Here is a 26219-nt window from a genome sequence, read left to right on the forward strand (position 1 = left end):
AAAACCTATACAAAGTATAAACCTAAACAAAACTAACCTACTGACAGATTTTGACTATACATATACTACAGGTGCATCTAAAAAAAATTGAATATCAAGGAAAAGTTTTTTTTTTTTTTTTTTTTATAATAATACTAAATAAAAAAAAAAAATTCTAGAATCATTGCACACAAACTGAAATAGTTTTTTGTTTTACTTCTGATGGTTATGACTTACAGCTTAGGAAAATAAAAAATTCAGTATAAAAAAAAAAATAGAATATTTTCTCAAAGATTAAACAATCAAAAAAAAAACGATGAATGTTCAAGATCTCCAAAGAGAGTTTAATTATATGCAATCAATTGGTTGGGGCTCCGTTTGCATGAATTACTGCTTCAATGTGGCATGGGATGGAGGTGACCAGCCTGACATTGCTGAGGCTTTATTGAAGCCCAGGTTGGTTTGATAGCAGTCTTCAGCTCCTCTGTATTGTTTGTCAGATGTTACTTATCTTTCTCTTCACAATACCCCATAGATTCTCTGTGAGGTTCAGGTCAGGTGAGTTGGCTGGCCAAGCACAGTAATATCATGGTCATCAAAACTATAAATTAAATAACAGAAGTAATTAAAGATAATTTGAAAAAGGGGAAAAATATAACTCGAATTATATATAAGATCACTTTAAAGGGACTCAATTACAATATAACAAGAATAAAATTAATACACAAATTACAAATCAACTGAAGTTGGACACAACTAAGACAACCAAAGAAAATCAGGAATCAATTATTTTAACACAGTCTAATTAAACATATTATGAATGCAACAAAACAGACAAACACGCAATCTGTAAGAGGCCAAATATTCAAACAAAAAGGTGACTCTTGTTGCATGGGTCCAATCATGCGACCTTAACCGAAACCACACAGAAACACAATACAAGTCAATGTAGAACGAGAGAGCAACAATTATCCACACTGCCATCTATACAAAAGAACAATTATTAACATAAAAAACTCGAATAAACAGAATGAGAAAACAAACACCCACTTACCCACCACTGCTGAGGGAACCTGGGTAAATCTGAATGTTTAACATTAACTGAAATAAAACACAGATTGAGACTCACACTACATCCATGGTTGATAAGCAAACAGAATACATCAATGCGTACCGGGAGGAAGACAGATGCTCATTCTGCAGCAAAGCAGAACCACAATCAATGGCACAGAAACAAGCACAAAGCACAGGATCGACTGCATCCAGCTGCTCTCCTAACAAGACGAGAGATGCACATTCAAATCAACTAAAAACTAGAACCAAAATAAAGGAAATAGATATCATACAGGACTTTAAACCACCTGAAGTGCTTTATAAGTCCTCAAACAGGCACCAACCAATAACGTCAAGAAAATGCCACCCCAGCCATTCACTATACTTACCTATCATGTGGGTTTAAAAAAAAAAAAAAAAAAAAAACTTAGCCTTACCTAGCTTCAAAAGAAAAAGACTAACTCGTCCCTTACTCCCTCTCCTTTTTTTAAAGCTGTACATTAAAACACAGGAGGCAACACAAATCTTCAAATTAATTGGCATCCTCCTCTCTACAAATGATCCCCCAATAACAAAATTTAGCTCATAAATTAAAAAGAAACCTGGCAACACCGACTAGCCAGGGGCAGACTTAACCAATAAGAGAGGTAAGTGGCTGGTTAGGGCCTCAAGGGAAACTGATATTGGTATCAGTATAAGACCTAGCCCTTCAAATGGTAACTGGAAACACACACCAAGGATGACTATCCTAGTCACAACGTCTGACTTCAAGTGTACCTGATGGAGAGGAACACAATCACACCCCATCCTGATACAACGTATTAGTACGTCAGAACTGGTGTGCAAATTCTGTGAGTAGGGAAGTAACACCTTCAGGATTAAAGACTGCTCTGAACCAGTATCTCATAAGATCACAACAGGTTGATGATCTGTGTCGGACGAGGAAACACCACCAGTACGGATGAAAGGCTACATGGACTTATTCTTGATTACAGTAAAGGTTTTTTTTTTTGGTCCCCACAAGGATCAAATTTCCTATAAAACATACAACTGTGTGTGTGTGTGTTTAATTTGATTGATTTTTTTTTGATTGAGAATAGAATATACACTCCACATGAACTGTTACTTTCCATGTCAAGCTGGCAATGATAAATACAATTAAACATGTTTCTTATTTTTTAAACATGGATCCTTATTTTGAATATCTTCTTAATCACACAAGTTTTTTAAACTATTGATCCCATTTTTTTAGATTATTGCTTTTAGGAGAGTAACCAACACTAAAAAATTTAACTCATGGATGGATGCACGCTAGCATAAAACACAAACAATCAAAAAAAAAAATATATATATATCCACCCCCTTACAAAACAAAAACAAACAATGAAACACAATTTTAATTTGCATTTTGCCAGATTTGTTTAGTAAATCAGACTTGACCTGAGAGGATTTCTGAGAAAAGCATTTCTGGAGATCCTGTGATGTGTGAAATATATTCAGCAAGCTGCCAGTCAGGATTTCCTAAGGGTGGAGACTCAAGCTGCTAAGAGAAACACAAATAAAAAGAGGGATTCATAGAAGAAGAGAGAGCAAAAGGGGACACTCACACCCTTGTCATATCTGACCATAACATGTATCTGGTTAATGGTCTTTAAAAAACAAGATGGAGGTACTCTCTTATCTGTTCTTACTTTTAGGTGAGTAAAAATGACATGCATTAATCACAGGATGTAAATTATAGATGCTGTTTAGCTATTCTTTATGAAAATATTTAAAGAATCAAATGCAACCTACAATTGATGGACATCAGAAAAAGAAATGTAAATATTTTGTTTTTGTAACAGGTGTCTTTTCCATTCAGGGGAGTTCAGAAAACTTGGAAGGTAAAAAGTAGTAACTAAGGTTCCACTAATTAACATGTTACATGTTAGTTCATGTAAGTGCAGATCCATTAAAAATATTAACTTCAGATTTTAATGTAGTAGTAAATGTAATTCAGTCTTGGGTTGGAATATAATATTTTACCTCAATTGGAATGTACTGAAACTTCACACATTTGAGTCTTGACCCTCTGTCTCTTTAAATGTTTTTTAGAGAATTTGGCATTAAAAGGAAAGGCTGTACAGTCGAGCACATATTACACCTGGGGAGCTTCAAACGCCATCGACGGCATCAGATATGCTCCAGTTCCAGCCTCAACCTGCTCCCACACAGATATCGAGCTCAACCCATGGTGGAGGCTGGACCTGCTGGATTCTTACTACATTTCCAACGTGACCATTACCAACAGAAAGGACTGCTGTTCGGAGCGCATGACTGGAGTAGAGATCCGCATCGGAAACTCTCTGGAGAACAACGGCAACAACAATCCCAGGTGAAGTTATGAAAACAGTTATGATCGTGTGGAGAACTGGATTTGAGCAGGTCAGCTGATTGTGTCGTGGTTTCTCTCTTTCTCTCTGTAGATGTGGTGTCACTTCATCTGTCCCAGCAGGCAGTTCTGTCAGTTTCTTTTGCGACGGAATGGAAGGTCGTTATGTGAACATGTACCTTCCTAAGATCCAGGCGATTCTCACCCTGTGTGAGGTGGAGGTTTATGGAACAGGTAACTCTGGTACCTCATTCTAGATTGTTAAAGTGCGGTCACAATAGTGAAATCTAATGTGGAAAAAATAGGTCCATTGTCCGTTGTCAGTAGAGTAGAGATGTATGATGAACAGAAATTAACAATCAACTATTTCAAAGGGGTCATATGATGCATTTTCAAGTTTTCCTTTCTCTTTGGAGTGTTACAAGCTTTTTGTGAATAGATAAGATCCTTAAAGATTTAAATCTCAAACCCAAAGAGAAAGTCTTAATAAAAGTTAAGACTTGTCCACTCCCTCCTAAAATGCCTTGTTTAAACATGCCCCCATATAACATCGTCACTATGGTAAGATTTGCATAACACCGCCCAAATGTTCACACAAAGAAAGGAGGAGTAACCTTGATTCTCGCTGTAGTATTATTGCCACGGCTGTGTGTTTTGTTGTGAAAGCGAAACTACTTAGTTTGCTCTTCCAAAAGAGGACACAAGAAATCAGTGGTTAAGTTGTATTTGCAGCACTCTTCCAGAACAGTTCATATATATATATATATTTAACACTGTATAGGTTTGTTCCCCCTCGGCTAGGGGTGGGTGATATGATAAAAATATAACAAATCTTTTTTATTATTATTTTTTTTTTATGTCATGATTTTATGACAATTCTTTTTCATGTTGGTTTTTCTATTTTGCAAACTGTTTGAGCATCACAGCCAAACTAATTTGCTTATTATAAAGCCTTTTAAGGTAACAAAATATGAAAAAGTATCGTTGTGATTATTTTATCAGTTATTAAAAAATGAGAACAAAGATACACATTACAAATACAGATACAAATGCAGTGTGCAGTGTCCCATGAGAGTAACACTGATGTTAATGTTTGTCGCAGTATATTGATTCGGTAGTGCCAGAACTGCATCTGATAGAATATGCACTGCAACACAATACAATGATATTTCTGCAAAAGCAGATCATAAAGAAATTTTTATCATCTACTATCAAAAATCTTCATATCTTACCCTCGGCAGAACACGTGGCAGACCAGAACGCAAGGGCACCTTAGCATAGGACCTCAAAGGGGCAGGGACTCGAAACCCGCACAGCACCCCCAACCCCAATGACAATGCATTTCAGTTGCAGTCCTCTCTGGCAGAATATAATAGTATTGTGAGGAGCAGGGCATCATTTAAATTGTTAAACGTTGAAAATACTATCCTGATCCACTCCCTCAAGGCGTGCATTTCTCATTCAAAACATGCTTCACCAGAAACACGGCATGTTTTTTTATTATTAACAGCAACAGAGAAGGACAGCAACTAGTGAGTGTTTTGTCTTGTTTTCTCATTAGACTTCTGTGTGATCGTCATTACTAGGAAAGTTTTTGGTTTAAATTGTGTGTGTCTTATCCTGGTAAATACGTGCTGAAAATGGTGCTTGTTTTTGCGTTTGCCTATCGCGGGACTGCCCAGTTTCGATCTGCTAAATAGTGAGGCATGGCCAGCTGATTTCAATCACAGGTAATCAGGCAAATACAACAGCGGTAGGTTTCACTGCGGCAGCGGTCGCGGCAGCCCTCGTGTGAAGACCAACGAGGGTAAAGACCATCGATTCTACCTGCGCGACTCTACCGAGCAAGGACACCGACAGGGCACGAGTATTGTTTTTTGCCCCTTTCTTTACTTTTTTGTATAGCTTTCCCTCAAATATTTCTTACACTTGTAGTCACTATGTGCTTTCAGATCTCTACTATCACTACTAACACTCAGAGAGCACGCTACATACATCGCAGGAAGGCCTGTCCCTCTGACCTCTACTACTACTACGCTCTCTATTCCAGTTGGTCTCTGGAACTGCCAGTCTGCAGTTAACAAAGCAGACTTCATTTCATCTATTGCTTCTCATTCCGGTCTCAACCTCATGGCACTGACTGAGACTTGGATCAAACCTGAAGACACTGCCACCCCTGCAGCCCTCTCCACTAATTTCACTTGTTCCCACACTCCTCGTACCACTGGGAGGGGTGGAGGTACTGGTCTCCTTATATCAAAAGAATGGAAATTTGATTTTCAGCCATCACCTACAGGTAATGGTTCATTTGAATCATATGCCATTACTGTAACCCACCCTGTTAAAATCCACTTTGTGGACATTTATCGTTCCCCCAGGAAAATTGGGAAACTTCTTGGAGGAGTTGGATGTTGCTGCTATCAAACTTTCCTGAAGATGGTACTCCTCTGGTACTGCTTGGTGACTTCAAAATCCACCTAGATAAACCCCAGGCTGCTGACTTCAAAACTCTGCTTGCCTCATTTGATCTCAAGCAAGTGTCTACTACAGCGACTCACAAATCGGGCAACCAACTGGACCTCATCTACACGCGCTGTTTCTCTGTGGACAACTCTTCAGTTGATCCACTGCACACCTCAGACCACTTCCTCATTACTGCTAACCTAGCATATCTTCTGTGGTCTCATCCTCGCTTCCTGCATTCTCTCAGTTTTCAGCTCTGGACACAAACAGTGCTAAGGACACTCTTTGCTCCACTTTAACATCTTGCTTGGACAAATTTTGCCCACTGTTGTCTAGACCAGCACACGCCACCCCATCTGTGCATCAGTGACCATTCTCCACACCGCAGACTTAGGAAAACTTCACAATGACCGACGCACACTCTCTCCTCCCTCACATTTCTCCTCCTTCTCCCCACTCTCAGAGATGGACGTTTCCAAACTTCTCCTGTCCAATCATCCTACTACTTGTCCACTTGATCTGATCCCCACTCACCTCCTTCAAGCGATCTCCTCTTCAGTCATACCTTCACTTACTCACATTATCAACTCCTCTTCAGTCATACCTTTGCTTACATTATTAACTCCTCTCTTCACTCTGGAACATTTCCCTCAGCATTCAAGCAGGGTAAGCCCACTGCTCAAGAAACCATCTCTAAATCCATCGCTTCTTGAAAACTACAGACCTTTTATACTACTATCCCTTTTTTCCATTCATTGCAAAAACACTTGAGCGAGCTGTGTTCAACCAGCTTTCTACATTCCTTGTACAGAACAGCCTCCTGGACAGCAAACAATCTGGCTTCAAAAGTGGCCACTCAACTGAGACTGCTCTGCTCTCAGTTACTAAAGCCCTGCGATTAGCAAGATCAGGTTCAAAATCCTCAGTACTCCTCTTACTGGACCTGTCTGCTGCTTTTGACTCCGTTAATCACCAGATTCTCCTGTCCACCCTCAGAAAATTGGGCATTTCTGGAACCGCACTCCTGTGGGTTAAGTCCTACCTCTCTGACAGATCCTTCAGTGTGTCTTGGAGGGGTGATGTTTCTAAGTCACAACACCTTGTTACTGGGGTTCCTCAAGGCTCAGTACTTGGACCACTTCTCTTCTCCATCTACATGACGTCATTAGGATCTGTCATTCAGAAGCATGGCTTTTCTTACTACTGCTACGCTGATGACACCCAACTCTACTTCTCATTCCAACTAGATGACCCGACGGTAGCTGCTCGCATTTCAGCCTGTCTGAGTGACATTTCTAGCTGGATGAATGACCATCACCTTCAGCTTAACCTTACAAAGACAGAACTCCTGGTGATTCCAGCTAACCCATTGCTTAATCACAACTTCTCTATACAGCTGGGTTCGTCAACCATTACTCCTTCGAGGACAGCCAGAAACATAGGAGTTGTTATGGATCATCGGTTAAGCTTCACAGACCACATTGCTACAACGACCCGGTCCTGCAGGTTTGCCTTATACAAAATTAGGAAGATTAGACCCTTCCTGTCAGAGCAAGCCACCCAACTTCTTGTCCAAGCTCTTGTTCTCTCCAGACTGGACTATTGTAATGCTCTCCTGGCGGACCTTCCTGCTTGTACTGTCAAGCCTCTTCAATTGATCCAGAATGCAGCAGCAAGGGTTGTCTTCAATCAACCAAAAAATGCTCATGTTACTCCTCTCCTCATCAGGTTACACTGACTACCAGTAGTCGCTCACAGCAAATTCAAGATACTGATGCTAGCCTACAAGATGACCACTGGCACGGCACCAACATACCTAAACTCACTTGTTAAATCTTATGTGCCCTCCAGAAGTTTGGACTCTGCAAGTGAACGATGCCTTGTGGTGCTATCCCAAAGAAGTTCAAAATCACTCTCACTGACGTTTTCCTGGACTGTGCCAAGCTGGTGGAATGACCTCCCAATCTCAATTCATACAACTGAATCTTTACTCATTTTCAAGAAACATCTAAAGACTAATCTTTTTTCGACAGCATTTAACCAACTAATACTAGCACTTTTCCTTTTCTTGTCTTTTCATTTATTTAAAAAAAAAAAAAACCTGGATATGCGTTCTATACTAGACTAACTGAGACTTGTCATGGCACTTGTATACTGTTGTTGTTCTCTTGTTGACCTGACTGCTTCTATTGTTCTCATTTGTAAGTCTCTTTGGATAAAAGCGTCTGCTAAATGATTAAATGTAAATGTAAATGTCGCAATCTCTGAGGAAACTGACGAGAGCCAATGAGCGTTTGATATCACTTCCGTAAAAACTTGTTGTAAAACTTCTTAACGGCACATTTTTTAATAGTTACTATAGCTACAGAAGAAAGAGATACATATCGCCAATGAATGCAGTTTGAATTTGGATCTGTTCCTCACACAAAGCATCAAATGGATACAGTATTTAAATAAAAATAAAATGCTTTCATGATCATTTTATTTAATGCTTGTGCATGACAGCATACTAATAAAAATTATGTGTCCCCACTCTCTATTATAGATCAGTATGCGTCCCATAGTAAACCAAATTAATATTACATGATAATGGTTAAATACTCTCTCTCTTTCTCTTTCTTTTCATGTAAAGATTCTAAGATTATTTGTACCAAGAATACTAATATAAAATGTAATAAAATTATAATTAAGTGCAGTTTAATGCACTTGACTGATTTGCTTAATTTTTAAATGTGTTTCATTCTGTTTTGACTTGCCATTTCAAAGACTACATTTTAACAGTACTACACTTCATTAAAATGTATGTGATCATTTAACCATTATCATTAGGGCTGGGTATCGATTCAGATGTTCCAGATCGATTCGATTTCGATTCACAAGCTCTTAAATCAATTCGATTTTTGATTCTCGATTTAATTTTCTATACTCGATTCACAATTCAAGTCAATGAATATAGATTTAATACAAATACTATATGTATAAAAAAAAGAACAGAGAACACAAACCTGTATATTAAACTCTTTCATTCTAGGTACACTTGGGTACATTAAAACAGAACCCATCTCTAATTTTCAAATGCATATAATTATGTTAAATAAATACAATACAATTTTGACGCAAGATGAAAAATGCTTTGTTCTTGTCCACAACACTATCGTCGTTGTCTTGCTTACGAAATCTACAATGCTTCCATACCTCTGACGTTTTATGTGAAGGTGGCATTAACGTCGACAAACCACCTGAAACCGCCATTTTAAGCACTGAATGAATGAATGACAGGTTCGCCTCCTTTTTTTTAACATCTTTACCAATGGCATATGACCCCTTTAAATGTAAATAGCACTGAGATAAGAGTGAAAATGGGCTGTCAACATAAACTCTAATTACATTATTCAGTAATTATTGAATGTGATATCCAGTCAGTGCAGTAATTTATATATTATATATATATATATATATATATATATATATATATATATATATATATATATATATATATATATATATATATTATTTATTTATTTATTTATTTATTTTTTTTTAAATGTAGACTCTTGTGAAGACTTCATATGACCCAATACCTGTGAATAGATGATGCCTACCCTGCAAGGAATCCAGACACAAAATGATGACATTTTCATTGGTTTAAATGAACACAAAGTTTGCAAAGTGAATGCATATCTGTTATTTGTAAATACTATAATTTGAATTAGATTTCAACTGTTCTTTCTGATACAAGCTCATATAAAGACTATTCTGATTTTGTAACAGAAAAACTAGCATTTTCTGTAAAGCTGCTTTGAAACAGTATGTGTTGAGAAATGTGTTGTACAAATACATGTGAATTAAACTGAATGAGCCATTGTATTGTTGTTGTCTTCTAGGGAGTGTTGAACGTTTCACAGGGGGTATTGTGTTCATGACAAAATAAATAAACAAGATCAAATTATACATAAAAAAAAAATATATATATATATATATATTTATATATATATATATATATATATATATATATATATATATATATATATATATATATATATATATATATATATATATATATTCTGTGCTCTTCTATAACTGTCTGGTTTGGGTCAGCCAACAAATCAGATTTAAGAAGACCGCAACGGACAGTTAGGACAGCAGAAAGGATCATTGGTTTGCACCTGCCCAGTTTTCAGGACTTTTACAACTCCAGAGTGAAGAAACAGGCATGTAACATCATCAGATGTGGGTAGAGTTACATGTACAACAAATTGGTAATGTCATAGTGGTATTGTGTACTGTAATCGAATGTAGTCTATCTAACCTGTTGTACCATAGACAGCACACGCGGTGTTTATCTATAAAGATATTTGTCGTTAGCAAACAATAGCCTTTCCAGATTTGTTTTAAATTGACTGTAGATCCAAAGCCATGTCTTCAACGCTCTTGATGTTCTTAAATTTTTTGTTACAACTCTGAGTGAAAACCGCTTCAGATGGCCCAGCGCATGCAGCAGGGAACTGAACTAATCATTCCGACTGATTCGCGAACCAGTTCACTGGTTTTCCAACTGATTTGATAAAGCTTTTGAAACGAATTGACTCAAAAGAAAGAATCATTCACGAATGGGCATCGCTCATTGCTAAGAAAAAAGTAGACGCACGTTTGGAATAAACGGAATCATTTATTACTTTTATTGCATTAAGATGAAGTAACAAGTAGAGTGTGGCCCAGAGTAAAGAAGTAAAAGTGCAGTTTTTTCCACTAAAAATGTACTTAAGTAAGAGTGAAAGTACCCATCTTTAAATACACTCTGAAAGTATTAGTTACCCCAAAAATGTACTCAAGTAAATGTAACAAAGTAAATGTAACTAGTTACTACCCACCTCTGATCATCATCAAAGACTTCGATCTGAAAGGAGGTATTTGGGCACTCCCCATTGATTAAAAATTTCATCCTTCAAGATTTTACAGATGTGTGGTGTTTTACTGTCTCTTAAAGGAAAAAGTTCCACCTATTTCATAAAGTAGTCAACCACCACCAAAAGAAAAATATTGACCTTCTTACTTCTCAGTAAGGGTCCCATAAGGTCAATGCCAAGCATATAACCTATGGCGTTATTTATTAGTCAAAAGTTATGAGCGTATAAGACATGCTCACGGGCACATTATGTTATTTCACACGCGCAAAAATGCACCTTCAGCTGACATGATAAAAGTACTCGCGCACAAATTCAACAACCGAGAGGTGTACATGTAGCTGCGAGCGAGCACCTGGCATACTCTCATAGGTTAACTCTGCTTGTACAGTGGAATCCTGCGCAGTGGGCTTCTGTTCGCGGAGTGCTGTTTTGCTCGCGCAGTGGATTTCTGCTCCCTCAGCTGATTTATGCTCCCTTGAGTCTACATGACTTTTGACAATTTGGGGGCGGAAACCAAGGAGAGCACTGACCCTCTTATGATTGGTTACTTTCACACAGGGACATCCTTGTACCTTGATTGACAGCTCTCATTACAGGAAGCACGGAGTTGGGTTACGTTACCACGGAAGAAGAGTGGGAATGAATTAGAATGAGTTTTCTAATATACATAAAATGTCTCTGCACGTATAAAATGCTGTGCAGAGCATAGTTAAATCAATTACCATCGATGAATATATTAGCGAACGATGAAGCCTACGTTTTGTTAAGTTAACATTAACGTTGCATATTTTCTAACTGAATCATAACGAAATTGTTTTCACATGTACTTTTATCGCAAATATATACATCGATGGTAATTGATTTAACTATGATCTGTGTAGCATTTTATACGTGCAGAGACATTTTATGTATATTAGAAAACTCATTCTAATTCATTCCCACTCTTCTTCGGTGGTAACTTAACCCAATTCCGTGCTTCCTGTAATGAGAGTGGTCAATCAAGGTACAAGGATGTCCCTGTGTGAAAGTGAACAATCATAAGAGGGTCAGTGCCCTCCTTGGTTTCCGCCCCCAAATTGTCAAAAGGCATGTAGACTCGAGGGAGCAGAAATCAGCTGAGCGAGCAGAAATCCACTGCACAAGCAAAACAGCACTCCTTGAGCAGAAGCCCGCTGCGCGCAAGCAGGATTCCACTGTACAAGCAGAGTTAACCTATGAGAGTATGCCAGGCGCTCGCTCGCAGCTACATGTACACCTCTCGGTTTTTGAATTTGTGCGCGAGTACTTTTATCATGCCAGCTGAAGGTTCATTTTTGAGCGAGGGAAATATCATAATGTGCTCGTAAGCATGTCTTACATGCTCATAACATTTGACTTAAAAATAACGCCATAATAACCTGGCTCATTTACTTCACTTGATTGAAAAAAAACCAAAGGTTGTAACGGACAAAACGTTACTTGGTTTTATTATTGTAGTTTCGCTCCAATTTTCTTGGTGGTTTCATAGGTGATTAATTTGGGTTACATGTAGGACCTTTAGGAGCAGCTTGAGGGCGCTATTGCCTGGAGGTGACAGGACATATAAGCCTGTTCACCATAGAGTAAGTCAGTTTGTTTGGTAGAGGGAAACCATTTGGTTGAACTCATGCTACGGGCTTGCTCTATGAAAGTCCTTGGTTGAGAACGTTTCCACTCAGCTGTGAGTATTGTTTGGTCTGTCAGCCATTTGCTTTCTTTTTAGAAAGGACTTTATTTAGTCTATGTCTACTAGGGCTGAACGATTCATGGCATGTGATTGTCATGCATGTCTTATTAGTAAAGCCGGTTCTGTAATTAGCAGTAAATGTCCATCACCTGCTTTCAAATGGAGCGGCACTTAATATACAGAGCCGTAGTTCGCTGACAAGCTATGCAATAGTGGGAAGTCATGGCCTAATGTTTAGTGAGTTGGACTCGCAATCGAAGGGTTGTGAGTTCGAGTCTCGGGCCAGCAGGAATTTACATGAGTAAACTGAATCCCAAAGGCAAGTGCTGATATCAGTCCATGAGTCCTATCAAGGCACAGATATCCTAATACCATCAATCAGAGTCCACAACCAAGAAATTGTCAAAATAAATGAATAAAATAAAAACCTATAATAATCCCCACAGAAAGGAAGGAGTAAAAGAGTATAAAAAAAAAAAACTGGTTCAGTCTCGCTCACATTTTCTTAAAGATTTCTAGACCCCACCAGCAAGGCTCCAGGAAAAATGAAAAAAAATTATACACAAACGATCTCTACTGAAAAATGTCCTTGTTCACTGAGGGGCCCCATACCCCTCAATTCAGGTACACCTCCAGTCAATGGCCAGATATATCTCAAATCCATGGCCCTGGCACTAGTGAGAGCAAGATGTTTCCCCATGGCCTTTTACAATAAGAGTCCCTTGTATTCCAACTCGATATATCCTCTCCCCCACCCACAAAACATATATAAATAACCATTACAAAACAAAAACAATTATCACTGCATTACTAAAAATGTTTAAAATGATTTAAATATCTGAAATTAACATTATTTCTCTGTTTTGTGGCGGACTCACAGGTTGTGTGATTAGCAGCAGCTTTGTGTGTAATCAGTGCAATGGATGTTGGGATATGTAGTCTGGGATGACATGCAACAGTTTGTGTAGTGTGAGAGTCAATGTAACAGAAGGGTGACTTCTGGTGGCAATTGGATGGTCCATGGACAGGATTCGTGACCGCGCATACCTGGCGAATAAAGTTGATTCTAATTAAAAATGCAAAAATACAATTGATAACATACTGATAATATAATCATGCATGTTTTATATTATCATTGCATTTTTTGTTTCTGACATTAAATGCAGTGCCTACAAAAATCTACCTATTTTTTGTGCAAATACATCTGTCATTTAAGATTAATTAATGGGCGCAACATAAATAGATTGCATTGTTATCCTCAAAAATCATGAACAAAAGTAAAAAAAAATATGTCCCAGATGATGTTAAATACAGGTTCACTTTCAATAAGGATGGATATGGTTTAGCGTTGAACACACATTTTTATGTAGTGTAGAGCATGAAACCTTAGAAATGTTGCATTTTAAAAACAATAAATCAGTTCCCTGCATTTTGGAATTCAACTGATTTGCTAATTATTTGTTTATGGTGATTTTATTTTGTTGTTGTTGTTTTTTCCAAGAAGTGCTAAGTATTTTTCAAATTATTTGTATCAGCTTTAATGCACTTATCAAAATAGCAAACACAGTCAAATTTCAGTTTTGTTTTTAGTGACAAAAATAAGTATTTAAGATGTATTATTAAACTCTATTAAGATTATTTTAGCAATCAAAATAATAGGCTAATTATGATAAATGCTATGACTATCCATTATGACATCTAGGAATTTTTATATTTATGTAGCCTACACAATAATATTCTTTTATATAGTAATCATTTAGTTTTCAATATTTGGCATGTTTGTGTAATATAAGTAAGTAAGTACAGTTTATTTATAGAGCGCTTTTCACAGATACAATCACAAAGTGCTTTACAAAGTACAGCCACATTAATATTCAAATAAATTAAAACAAATAAAAAGTCCAAAGTAAACTTAAGCCCAGTCAACTAAAAGCTTGTTTGAATAATAGTGTCTTGAGTTGCCTTTTAAAGGACTTAACAGAATCAGCCTCACGGAGGAACAAAGGCAAGGCGTTCCACAGTCTGGGGGCTACAGTCGCAAAGGACAGATCTCCCCGGGTATTATAACAAGTCTTTGGGACAATTAAAAGACTTTGGCCTGCTGATCGAAGGGAATGACCTGGCGAGTATGTGCATAGCAAATCAGTGATGTATTTTGATGCCTGACCATTTAAAGCTCTAAAAGTTAAAACTAATATTTTAAAAATCAATGCAAAATTTGATAGGTAGCCAGTGTAGGGAGGACAAAATAGGGTTGACGTGAGCCCGTCTGCCAGATCCTGTTCACGAGTTCACACTTACATTTAATTAGCTGAAGTATTATAACGCATATTTGGCATGCTGTCCGGGGAAGGGGCTCCGAGCTCGTGAATGGCCCGTATATGTAAAAATGTAAAATGAACTCTAGTGGAGGAGATGGGGTGGAGGGGGGATGCTGATAAACCGTCAATGGAGACAGGTAGGCTAATTCAGCTGTAGCTATACCCTACGGTTGATTATCTTAAGTGGCTCCACCTCTGCTAATTAGGCTAAGTATCTGATGTGCTCCTCCCGAACCTTGTTATGAAACTACATTTAAAAGCCTTGCAGCAGCATTTTGTACCATTTGGAGACGATTTAGAGCAGATTTGTTAGGAAAAGTAAAAAGAGAGTTACAATAATCTAAACGTGCAGAAATAAAAGCATGAATTACCAGCTCAAGATCAGAGTCTTTTAAAATCATCCTCAATTTAGCAATATTTCTTAGGTGATAAAAACAATTTCTGACCAAAAGTCTCGAATGGCAGTCCAAAGACAATGATTGGTCAAACCAGACACCTAGATTTCTGATGTTCGACTGGATAGTGGAGCTTAGAGAACCAAGGTGTTGGACAATATGTGGAATTTTGTTGTCTGGGGTTATAATCAGGGTTTCAGTCTTTTTCGAGTTTAATTGGAGACAGTTACTAGCAAGCCACGATTTAACACAAGATATACTATTCAATAAATCTGTTAGTTTGTGGAACTCAGAATCAATAAACGAGCAATACAATTGTATGTCATCAGCATAAAAATGGTATAACACATTGTTCAAATGTTTCAAAATATTTCCAAGAGGTGTAATGTACAGTAAAAACAGAAGTGGACCCAGGACAGATCCCTGGGGGACACCTTTCAAGAATGGAGTGGCTTCAGACAATATATAATTTACATGTACAAAAAAGTTATATCACTCAGGTAAGAGGAGAACCCTTTTAAAACAGGCCCAGCTACACCAAACTCATTTTCCAATCTATGTAACAGTATTTTGTGATCCACTTTATCGAAGGCTGATGATAAATCCAATAAAACCAATACTGAGTATCTTCCTGTGTCGGTCGCCATTTGGACTTCGTTAGATACTTTGAGGAGAGCAGTCTCAGTAGAGTGCATCTTTCTAAAGCCAGACTGATACTTATCCAGGAGGCCAATGTTACTTAGAAAAAACTTTCAGCTGCTCAGCTACTACTTTCTCCCAGACTTTTGAAAGAAAAGTCAGTTTAGATATTGGCCTATAATTGCAGTGCTCCACTGGATCCAAATTGGGCTTTTTTTAAAAATGGGGCTTACCACTGCCTGCTTATAAAAATTTGGGACGATCCCAGTGGAAAGTGAAATGTTAATAATTTTGACAACAATAGGACCAAGAATGGTCCAGTGGGCAAGAAGGTGGCTTCATCTTTTTAAGTAAGATCATGAGATCATCTAATGAGACGACAGAAAAGCCCAGGAGCAATTTGGGGTAGCTACCACAATTGGGCTCTCATCAGATGCTTTTACACTAGATTTGATTTCATTCACCTTATTATGAAATATTTTAAGAAATTGTTGCAGTCCTCAATGGTGAAAACAGGCACCAATGGAGTAGAGAGTGAAACAATATTCTGAATAGTATCAGAGACAACTTTAGGGTTTCTCTTATTCTGGTTTACAAGATTAAAAAAATACTTAGATCTGGCCTGCTTCATCATTTAACTTAGCGAAACCATAAGCTCCTTTAAATGTAGTCTGTGCACTTCCAAGTTAGTGGATTTCCACAAACGCTCTACCTTATGACATATTCTACTAGAGGAAGCAATTTCCTAATTTAACCAAGGACAAGGATTTTTAGGAGAAGTTGTTTTGTGCTTTACAGGGGCCACTATGTCCAGAGCAGAAAGGCAATGGTCATTGAAGTGATTAACAAGGGGTTCTGCATCAGTATAATCCTCAAAGAATTTGGGCTGAAAGAAATCTGAAAAATTTTCAGTAACTTTTTGATTTATAATACGCCTTTTGGACACCACTGCATGAGCATCACTGACCACATTACAAGACACATTAAAGTATATACAGCAATCATCAGACACATGAATATCCATAACATTAAGGCAGTTTATGTCTAGGCCAAAGGAGAAAACTAGATATAATGTGTGGCCTTTTTTGTATGTAGGACCAGAAACGTGTTGCTTTAAATTAAAAGAGTTTGTAAGTGTTAAAAACTCAGACACTGCATTACAAAAGGGATCGTCAATGTGGAAATTAAAATCACCAAGAATAAAACTTTGTCTAATTTAATAATCGTAGATAAAAAATCAGAAAACTTTCGTGCTGGACCAGGAGGTCGGTAGATTAAAATACAATAAAATAAGTCCATATTTCCAACCTTTGTCATTTGAAGCTCAAATGAGTTGAAAGGCTCAGACTTCATAAGCCTACAGCGAAAGCAGTTTCTTTGGATGACTGCGAGGCCGCCTCCTCGCCGCGCAACCCGTGGAGTTCCAAGTACGGAGCAGTCCGGTGGACACAGTTCATTTAAATTATAGTATTCTTGTTCCCGTTGCCACGTCTCAGTGAGGGCCATGAAATCAAGATTTCCGTTTGTGAACAAGTCTCCCAGATAAAGTAACTTGTTTGATATAGAGCAGGCATTCAGTAAAGCAAACCGGGTTTGCCGCGCCCAATGGACGGGAAGTGCACGCTGACCAGCGGGACACCTCGGCATAGCCAGAGAATTATCTATCATGATGGTTGTAGGGCATGCTCAAGCGGAGCGAGGATTCAGGCCAGCCGGGTTGGAAAGATCCGATCAGAGAGACGTGGAGAGGCTGAGGCCGGGGGCGCACGGTTCGACTCCCATGTCTGGTCACTGCTCGGCACCGCTCGGCTCTGAAAGATCTGGACCTCTCGAACCATGATGTTTGACCTCCCTGCTTTCTCTGCCTGGACTGTACACCAGACCGCGATCCCCTCTTCCTTCTTCTGCTGCGGCGTTTCACTAGTAGCAGGTACTCCGGTGATGACGTGGCGCATTCAAAAAGTGGGGGGGAAATAATCCTTATACCTGTCCCAGGTAACAAACACATTTCTCATTTGGTCCTTGATACAAAATAGTGTGTGCCAATCATATTGGTTAACAGTAGAGACACAGGATTTAATTGACAGGCTTAATAGGGCATAATATACCACTAGGCAGATGACTAGTGTCCGGGTCATCAGAGAGGTGGCAAGTGCAATGCCGAACACTAGCTATCCCAGACACGGATCTGCACTACTGCAACTGTTACAGCAGCCATAAGTGCCGCTATGCGTCCCTGTGTGTGTAAAAAGCAGAGTGCATGAGCGCTGTGGACCCACCTAACGCGCTTTTTAAATACACAAAAACAACTGCGCCATTGACTTTACACTTGGTTTGAGTTGGTCTATGGTGCAGTCTATTTTCAGTTCCTCAAAATAGCAATATGCCAACAATATGCCTGAACACGACCCTTTTTTTTAGATCAGCATGTCCATATGCACACAAATGGGTGCAAATGAATTTGCTATTTAGACAAAGTGGTGCAGGATGGGAAAATGAGAACTGCATCGGGCTAAAACTAGCAAAAACACTTGTGCCTGGTGTATTGTAGGGCCCATAGTCAGAAAACTATTTAACTTTGCATAAACACAGATATATAAGTACATAAATATTTTTTATTAACTTTCTGTAAGTAATTTAATATACAGATATAGCAGAAAAAAATCTGGCTTATGTTTGCACTTCTGTCACTGGCCATAATTGAAATCAGGATTAGGTATAGACCTTTTTCATGGAACGCGAAATTACCCATTATGATTTGCGCGTTCGCTTATGTAGGATGCTTCGAACTTCCGGTTCGCAACTAGATGCATTTAATTAGCCGTTACAGAGATTTTGGACTGCTCTGAAACCACGTTTGTAATCGGTTTTACTTGCTTTTAACGTCCATAATGTCAACAAGCAACGACGATATTAGTTCGCGGTGGCAGCATGGTCAAGGCTGTTTAACAAAAACCGTAAACAATATAACTTTGTCTGTTCCACATCCTACAAAGTTGACCAGCACCACCTCCTGGTTCGATGATATGAAACAATGGCCAGCAGTCACATATGCTGACATATTCAATTATCTTGTTTTGTCTGAGGGTGTGGATGGCGAGGAGTTATCTACATAGTAACAAAATTGGACAAATTCTTTGCCATAAACATCAGCAGTTCACATTACTGAAAGCGGAGGTAGAGCCGAGTCAGGCTATTAATAAACCAAATCACATCGCGTGGGTTATGTTACAAAATAACAGAGTAATGGAAACAGCTGGATGCTCCTGTGTAGCTGGTCCTGGCAGGTCTTGTAGTCATGCTGCTGCTGTGTTGTGGAAGGTGGGTATTTATAATACAGCAACACTTCTAATGTAGCTAAACCCAAACCTAACAATACTAGGGGGTAATAATATGGCAAAACACCTGCCCACTTCAAGCACTGACTGTGTGATACAATGTAAAGACGTACTTTTAGAGCAGTATTTAACCAATTATACATTTCAGTTATAACTAAATTATTTAGCTCTAAAAAAGTGCTAATGGTGATGTATTGTTTAATAATAAAGTAACTGTTGTGTATTTACGAAATTCAAAGTGAGCTTTCTGTGTTTCCTTATACCCTCCTACGTAGAGCTGTAGTCAAGTTCGACTTTGTCGAGTCCAAGTCAAGTCCAAGTCCAGGACTAGTCGAGACCGAGTCAAGACCGAGTTCAAAGAGGTTTGAGTCCAAGTCAAGTCCAAGTCCAAAAGTTTCGAGTCCAAGTCCAAGACCGAGTCCAAATGAAAGAAAAATGGGTCCTCTTTAAGACCACATACTTAACTACTGATAATGTTTGTGATGCGAGAGAAAGCATATCTCCTATTCTAAGAAAATCATTTTACATTATTATTTGTAATGATCAAAAAGCATGTGCAAAGTAACAACTCTGTAGGACAGGGGTCTCCAAACTACATCCTGGATGGCCAATGTCCTGAAAAGTTTAGCTCCAACTGGCCTTAAAACACCTGGAAGATTAGTGTGTCTAGTAAGAGCTTGATTAGGTAAGTGTGTATAATTAGGGTTAAAGCTAACAGGGGCGTTAAACAAGATCCTGGGCCCTATGCATAGGCAGTCCTCATGGGCCCCCATGGCCCCCACCCATGAAAATATCCAGGTAAAAATATATATTTCAGATTCATACTTTTCAAGGGCCCTCTCTTCCTTTGGGGCCCTGGTAATGAGTACTGGTTTTACCCCCAGTCCGACCCTGGGAGCTAAACTTGGATAAACAAACAAAGTTTGGAACTGTAAGGTCAAATAATTTTTATGTACTTTATTTTTTGTTGACATTATATCTGTGGTCAAAAATGTATATGACTATGCCTAATTGGCACAGTGCACAGACACACGCAAAGCTCGGGATATGACAAATGCACATAAATACAGCGAAATTTTTGTCATACTGTACTAGGGCTTGCTTAGACTAGTCGAGCTCTGTCGGAAACAATCGACTACTCCAGCATGCATTAACCATAATGCATACAAAGTGTTTGCAAGTAGGCTACGACGTGAATTTTTGAATTACAATATTGCGTGGAGCTGTTACTATATGACCTTATCTATGTTGCATGTAAAAATTAAATATGTAATGTAATAATTAGGGTTGTGCCTGAAGCCGAATACCTTATTCGGAATGGCACAGATAATGGCTTAAAAAACGAATAATGCTCAAAGAATAATTCTGCCTGAATACTCGGCTAAAGCTGACAGAGTCTGGTGTTTGCTAGATAACAGGTGAGCCAGGGGATCAGCACCAGAAGTGAATGAATGTAAACTTTATGAGTGAAAAGAGAGCAAATCAAACACCGCATTGTTGTCGCCTCTCTGTTTAACTCTCAGAAATCAGAGTGTTGCAAGAGTAATTTTACCTCTAATAATACATCATAGCTACACGTTATATTATTTGTATATATTTAAAAGGCAAATATTGAAAGCTTAGGCTACCATGATACGAATGAATGGAATAAGCACAGCGCTCTCACCAATCAAACAGCCGCGCTGCGCGTCTCAGTCTCTCAAAAACCAAATCAGTTCTCTCTCAAGAGTAGGCTAATAAACAGCTTCGATACGGATACATTGTCTACTTGTCCTACATGTTTGCATATTTACCTTTTGCTGGTTTGCGTGGAACACACACATCTGTTTAGTGAAGTTCATTAACATTAAGACTCGCTCAAAGTATTCTGCGTAATGAGAATGTGTGCATTGAATGGATTCAGTCGTGTTCAAATGATCACTAAACGTTTTTCATGACATCTCTCTGCTTGCATGATAAATATTATTTTAGAAATTAATAATTATTTCAGTTTAACACGACATACTTGTTCAGTGATAACTACAAAAAAATATATAAAAAGTCATAACAGTCTTATCAAGTAACTGTACGATGTTGTATCCGAATGCAGATATGAAAAATTTTGTGATTGTTACAGATACAAATACTGGCTGTTACATGGAAATGTAAATATGTAATGTCATATATAAAGTTTTTAAAATTTACATATGTAATTGTTGCATAAGGGTATACATTAATACGCGTTTATTGATAAAAAAAAGGCTATCTAGGTGTAGACGTAAATAAAACACAATATAACAGGTAGAAAATTACATTAGTAACATCTAAACTTTTCAGGTCGCAGTAAGTGCACCACTGGTCATGCACATCCTTTCCCGGAACAATACTGAAAGCTAAGGCAAGATGGAGAAACAGATGATCATAGTTGTACAAGGATAGCCATTTTTTAAATGAATCTATTAGCAGAGCTACTGCAAGTGATTTTAAGTGCTGGAATTCCATTTATTCTTTGCTGAAACTTCTGCGTCATCATGGAGAGCGGGTCATGGTTGCCCAGCAACAGCAGACGCCACTGGAGCGCAAGCGCAGGCTACAGAGTGCTTTGGAAATAAGGAGAGTGGCGCGCCTAGCATTTTCCACACGTTTTCAGTCGCGACATCATGCAAATGTGGTTTTGTTTTGAAGGATAAATTTTTTATTTTATTTTTTTGCTGGACTCGGTCGAGACCAACTAGAAGACTTGGCGAGTCCAATGGCCAAGTGCGAGACAAGTCCGAGTGCAAATTCAACGAGTCCGAGACAAGTCCGAGACGACAGAAAAATGTCTCTAGTCCGGACTCGAGTCCAAGACCGGACTCGAGTACTACAGCCCTACTCCTACGTTACGTGAATATTGTACGTAAACACGGTAGATTTCGAGTGTTGAAATAAACGGCAAGCACTGGTTACGTTTACTCCTGCCTCTCGTGTATATATCTATAAATATACGAATATATAACATATTTTGGCGACGAGGACCCTTCGTACCACGTTAAGTTTTGTTATTTTGTACCTTAGTCAAAGTTTCAAGGCTAAAGATGTTCGTTACCCAGATTCCACACCCCGATCGCGCCATTCTCCACGAGGGAGAGTGAGTGGATGCACACGAATCCGAGAAAAAAAAAAACAGCCGCGACAGTCGGAACGGAACGAGTTGTCTTCACTGGAAGGAAATAGAGTGAAAGACAGGGTAAAGAAATTGATGACGCAACGCGAATCAGAAAAAAAAGTGAAGGAATCACAACAGCTGATGAACTGAAACAAGAGGGGAGTGAGTAAAGAAAAAAAAAAAAAGAATGGCTGGATTAATTGGTTGTATTGGACCGTTTGATGAATCAGTAGAGCAGTGGAGTGCTTATACCGAACGTTTTGACTACTTTGTGCTGGCAAACGAAATAAAAGATGAAACAATTGTGCCAACATTTCTAAGTGTCATGGGTGTGAAAACGTTTAATCTGCTGCGCAGTTTAACTCAGCCACAGAAACCAGGCGACAAATCATATGAGGAAATAGTGGGCTTACTCAAGGATCACTATTCACCCAAACCACTGATAATCGCAGAGAGATTTCCCTTCCATAAAAGAAATCAGCAGGATGGTGAATCCATCTCACAATTTGTGGCTGTGTTGAAACGATTGTCCGAACATTGTGAGTTTGGCCAATCATTGAGTGATACCATACGTGATAGGCTAGTCTGTTTCTAGTCTGTTTCTGTTTCTGTTGCTAGACCCTTCGTACCACGTTAAGTTTTGTTATTTTGTACGTTAGTCGAAGTTTCAAGGCTAAAGATGTTCGTTACCCAGATTCCACACCCCGATCGCGCCATTCTCCACGAGGGAGAGTGAGTGGATGCACGCGAATCCGAGAAAAAAAAAAAAACAGCCGCGACAGTCGGAACGGAACGAGTTGTCTTCACTGGAAGGAAATAGAGTGAAAGACAGGGAAAATAAATTGATGACGCAACGCGGATCAGAAAAAAAAGTGAAGGAATCACAACAGCTGACGAACTGAAACAAGAGGGGAGTGAGTAAAGAAAAAAAAAAAAGAATGGCTGGATTAATTGGTTGTATTGGACCGTTTGATGAATCAGTAGAGCAGTGGAGTGCTTATACCGAACGTTTTGACTACTTTGTGCTGGCAAACGAAATAAAAGATGAAACAATTGTGCCAACATTTCTAAGTGTCATGGGTGTGAAAACGTTTAATCTGCTGCGCAGTTTAACTCAGCCACAGAAACCAGGCGACAAATCATATGAGGAAATAGTGGGCTTACTCAAGGATCACTATTCACCCAAACCACTGATAATCGCAGAGAGATTTCGCTTCCATAAAAGAAATCAGCAGGATGGTGAATCCATCTCACAATTTGTGGCTGTGTTGAAACGATTGTCCGAACATTGTGAGTTTGGCCAATCATTGAGTGATACCATACGTGATAGGCTAGTCTGTGGTCTTCGAAGTGAGGCTATACAAAAACGACTGCTAACTGAAAGTAACTTAACTTTACAGAAGGCCATAGAGATAAGCACGTCAATGGAAATGGCCGCAAAAGAGGCACAACAATTAAGTGCATCCACCCATGTGCACAAAGTGTATGCTGATTCAAAGAACAAGTCAAACTCAGATAAGCCATGTTACCGCTGTGGAAAAATGGGCCACCAGCCTGAAGATTGTTGGTGTAAGGACATGAACTGTAGAAATTGTGGCAAGAAAGGCCACATTGAACGTGCCTGCAAAAACAAAAAGACACAACCAAGCAAAAATGCTGGACCTAAAAAGAAAAGTTACCAGAAATTTAAACAAAAGCATGTGAATCAAATGGAAAATGCCCGGCACACACATAGTGATTCTGGATCTGAGGAAGAGGATGCCTTGTGTGTTTTATCTGTTTCAGGAGATGAGAAGGTCTATTGGGTGACTCCTCTTCTAGATGGGAAACCAGTACGGATGCAGGTGGACACAGGAGCTGCGGTATCACTGGTGTCAGTGACAACATTCAATGAAAAGTTGCCACACCTCACACCTCAGCCATCAAACATTACCCTGAAGACCTATACAGGTGAGATCGTTCCTGTTAAAGGGTTAATTTTGGTGACAGTTGAACTAAATATGCAAAAAAAAAGAAACTTCCACTGTACATTATTGAAGGAAATCACCCAGCTTTGCTAGAAAGGACTTGGCTGGAGAGGATTAAGTTGGATTGGCAAGAGGTCCATCTGGTCATTAAAAATTCAAAACTCAAAGGGATTCTAAATAAATATTCGGATGTGTTCAGTGATAAACTAGGAAGTATGAAGGACATTGCAGTGAAACTGACTGTAAAACCAAACAGTCAACCAAAGTGTTTAAAGGCCAGACCGTTGGCCTACGCAATTAAACCCAAGGTTGAAGCTGAATTAGAGAAACTAGTAAAGGCTGGAGTTCTGCGACCAGTACACACGAGTGAGTGGGCCACGCCAATTGTGCACGTCATAAAAAAAGGACGGGTCCCTTCGACTATGTGGAGATTTTAAGGTGACCGTGAATCCGGTACTGACCCCAGAGCAGTATCCCCTGCCTCGTATTGAGGATCTTTTTTCTGGTCTCGCTGGGGGCCAACGGTTCAGTAAGATTGACTTGTGCCAGGCATACTTGCAAATGCACGTGGACCCGAACTCACAATAACTTCTTACCATTGTGACTAATAAGGGGATGTACCAATATCCGCAGCTTCCTTTTGGGATTACCTCGGCGCCGGCCCTGTTCTAAAGAGCAATGGACCAGATTCTCAGTGGGCTGACCGGGGTGCAGTGTTACCTGGATGATTTGCTTATCACCGGAAAGGATGAGGCGGAACACTTGAGTAACCTAGAAGCCACCTTGCAGAGACTGCAAAGTTTTGGACTGAGAGTCAGGAAGGACAAGTGTGAGTTTTTCTGCCCTTCTGTTGAGTATTTGGGCCACGTGCTTGATAGTTCGGGACTTCATAAGGCACCCTCGAAAGTGCTCTTTTTTGGGGTTGTTGTCTTATTATGCGAAATTTGTGCCAAATTTAGCAAACAGGCTGAAACCGTTGCACTCCTTTACACTCCTAACTGATCACAGACCTCTCACCTCCATCTTAGGCCCACATTCAGGTATTCCTTCACTTTTTGCTGCAAGAATGCAGCGTTGGACCCTTCTTCTGTCTGCCCATCAGTATGATATCAAGTACAGAAGATCGGAACATCATGCTAATGCTGACGGGCTCTCCCGACTGCCATTGCCTACTACACATCCAGAACCAGCAACGGCAGAAATTTTCTACTTCAAAGAGGTAGACAATTCCCCTGTATCGGCAGCTCAGGTAAATAAGCACACACGTACTGACCCAGTGATGTCCACGGTTTTGGACATTGTGCTCAGAGGGGATGTGGGAGAAATGTCTCCGCTCCTAAGGCCTTATGTGATCAGGAGAAATGAACTTACAGTTGAATCTGGATGTCTACTCTGGGGCTCAAGGGTCATTATTCCACCACCATTGAGACAATGAGTACTGGAGGAACTTCATTCTGGACACTGTGGAGTTGTTCAGATGAAGGAGATTGCCCGTAGCTACCTTTGGTGGCCAGGTGAGGTAATGAAATGCACGTCATCAATGAAAACTGTGGAAGCCCTTCGTTCAATTTTTGGTCGGTTTGGCTTGCCACAACAACTTGTCAGTGACAATGGGCCTCAGCTGGTCTCGGAGGAGTTCGAGGCTTTTATGAAGGCCAACGGGATTTTGTCCAGACAATGAAGCAAGCTCTTTAGTCGACACAGGGTAAAGGATCGCTGAATCAACGCCTAAACACTTTTCTACTTTCTTACAGAAACACCCCTCATGCCAGCACCAAAGTGTCTCCTGCCGCCGCTATGTTCAAAAAACAACTTCGCACACGTCTGGATTTGTTGAAACCCCTGAAAACAAAACAGACGGTTCAAGCGCAACAACACCTTCAGATGAAACGGCGTCTAAAAGCAAAACATCGTTGTTTCAGACCTGGAGACAAAGTGCTAGCTCGTAACTATG

The 26219-nt window shown here is 39.3% G+C and overlaps 1 protein-coding gene across 1 annotated transcript; it reads left to right on the top strand.

Annotated features, from left to right (window-relative positions):
* The first annotated feature begins 2695 nt into the window (after nucleotides 1-2695).
* LOC113096422 (fucolectin-4-like) lies at nucleotides 2696-7614 on the top strand. The gene is made up of 6 exons (XM_026261806.1): nucleotides 2696-2701; nucleotides 2894-2915; nucleotides 3127-3406; nucleotides 3498-3628; nucleotides 5219-5275; nucleotides 7595-7614. Exons 1-6 carry the CDS (start codon nucleotides 2696-2698, stop codon nucleotides 7612-7614), a joined length of 516 nt encoding a protein of 171 aa, XP_026117591.1.
* The last annotated feature ends 18605 nt before the right edge of the window (nucleotides 7615-26219 follow it).

The sequence above is a fragment of the Carassius auratus genome, unplaced genomic scaffold (genome assembly GCF_003368295.1).
Source record: "Carassius auratus strain Wakin unplaced genomic scaffold, ASM336829v1 scaf_tig00215914, whole genome shotgun sequence".
In the NCBI taxonomy this organism is placed as follows: Eukaryota; Metazoa; Chordata; class Actinopteri; order Cypriniformes; family Cyprinidae; genus Carassius; species Carassius auratus.

Bases quoted from the DNA above. Each gene is read 5' to 3' on its own strand.
- LOC113096422 (XM_026261806.1), top strand. The intron at 3,407-3,497 runs GTGAAGTTATGA...TTCTCTCTGTAG, and splicing joins AACGGCAACAACAATCCCAG to ATGTGGTGTCACTTCATCTG. The intron at 3,629-5,218 runs ATGGAACAGGTA...GAGGGTAAAGAC, and splicing joins CCTGTGTGAGGTGGAGGTTT to CATCGATTCTACCTGCGCGA.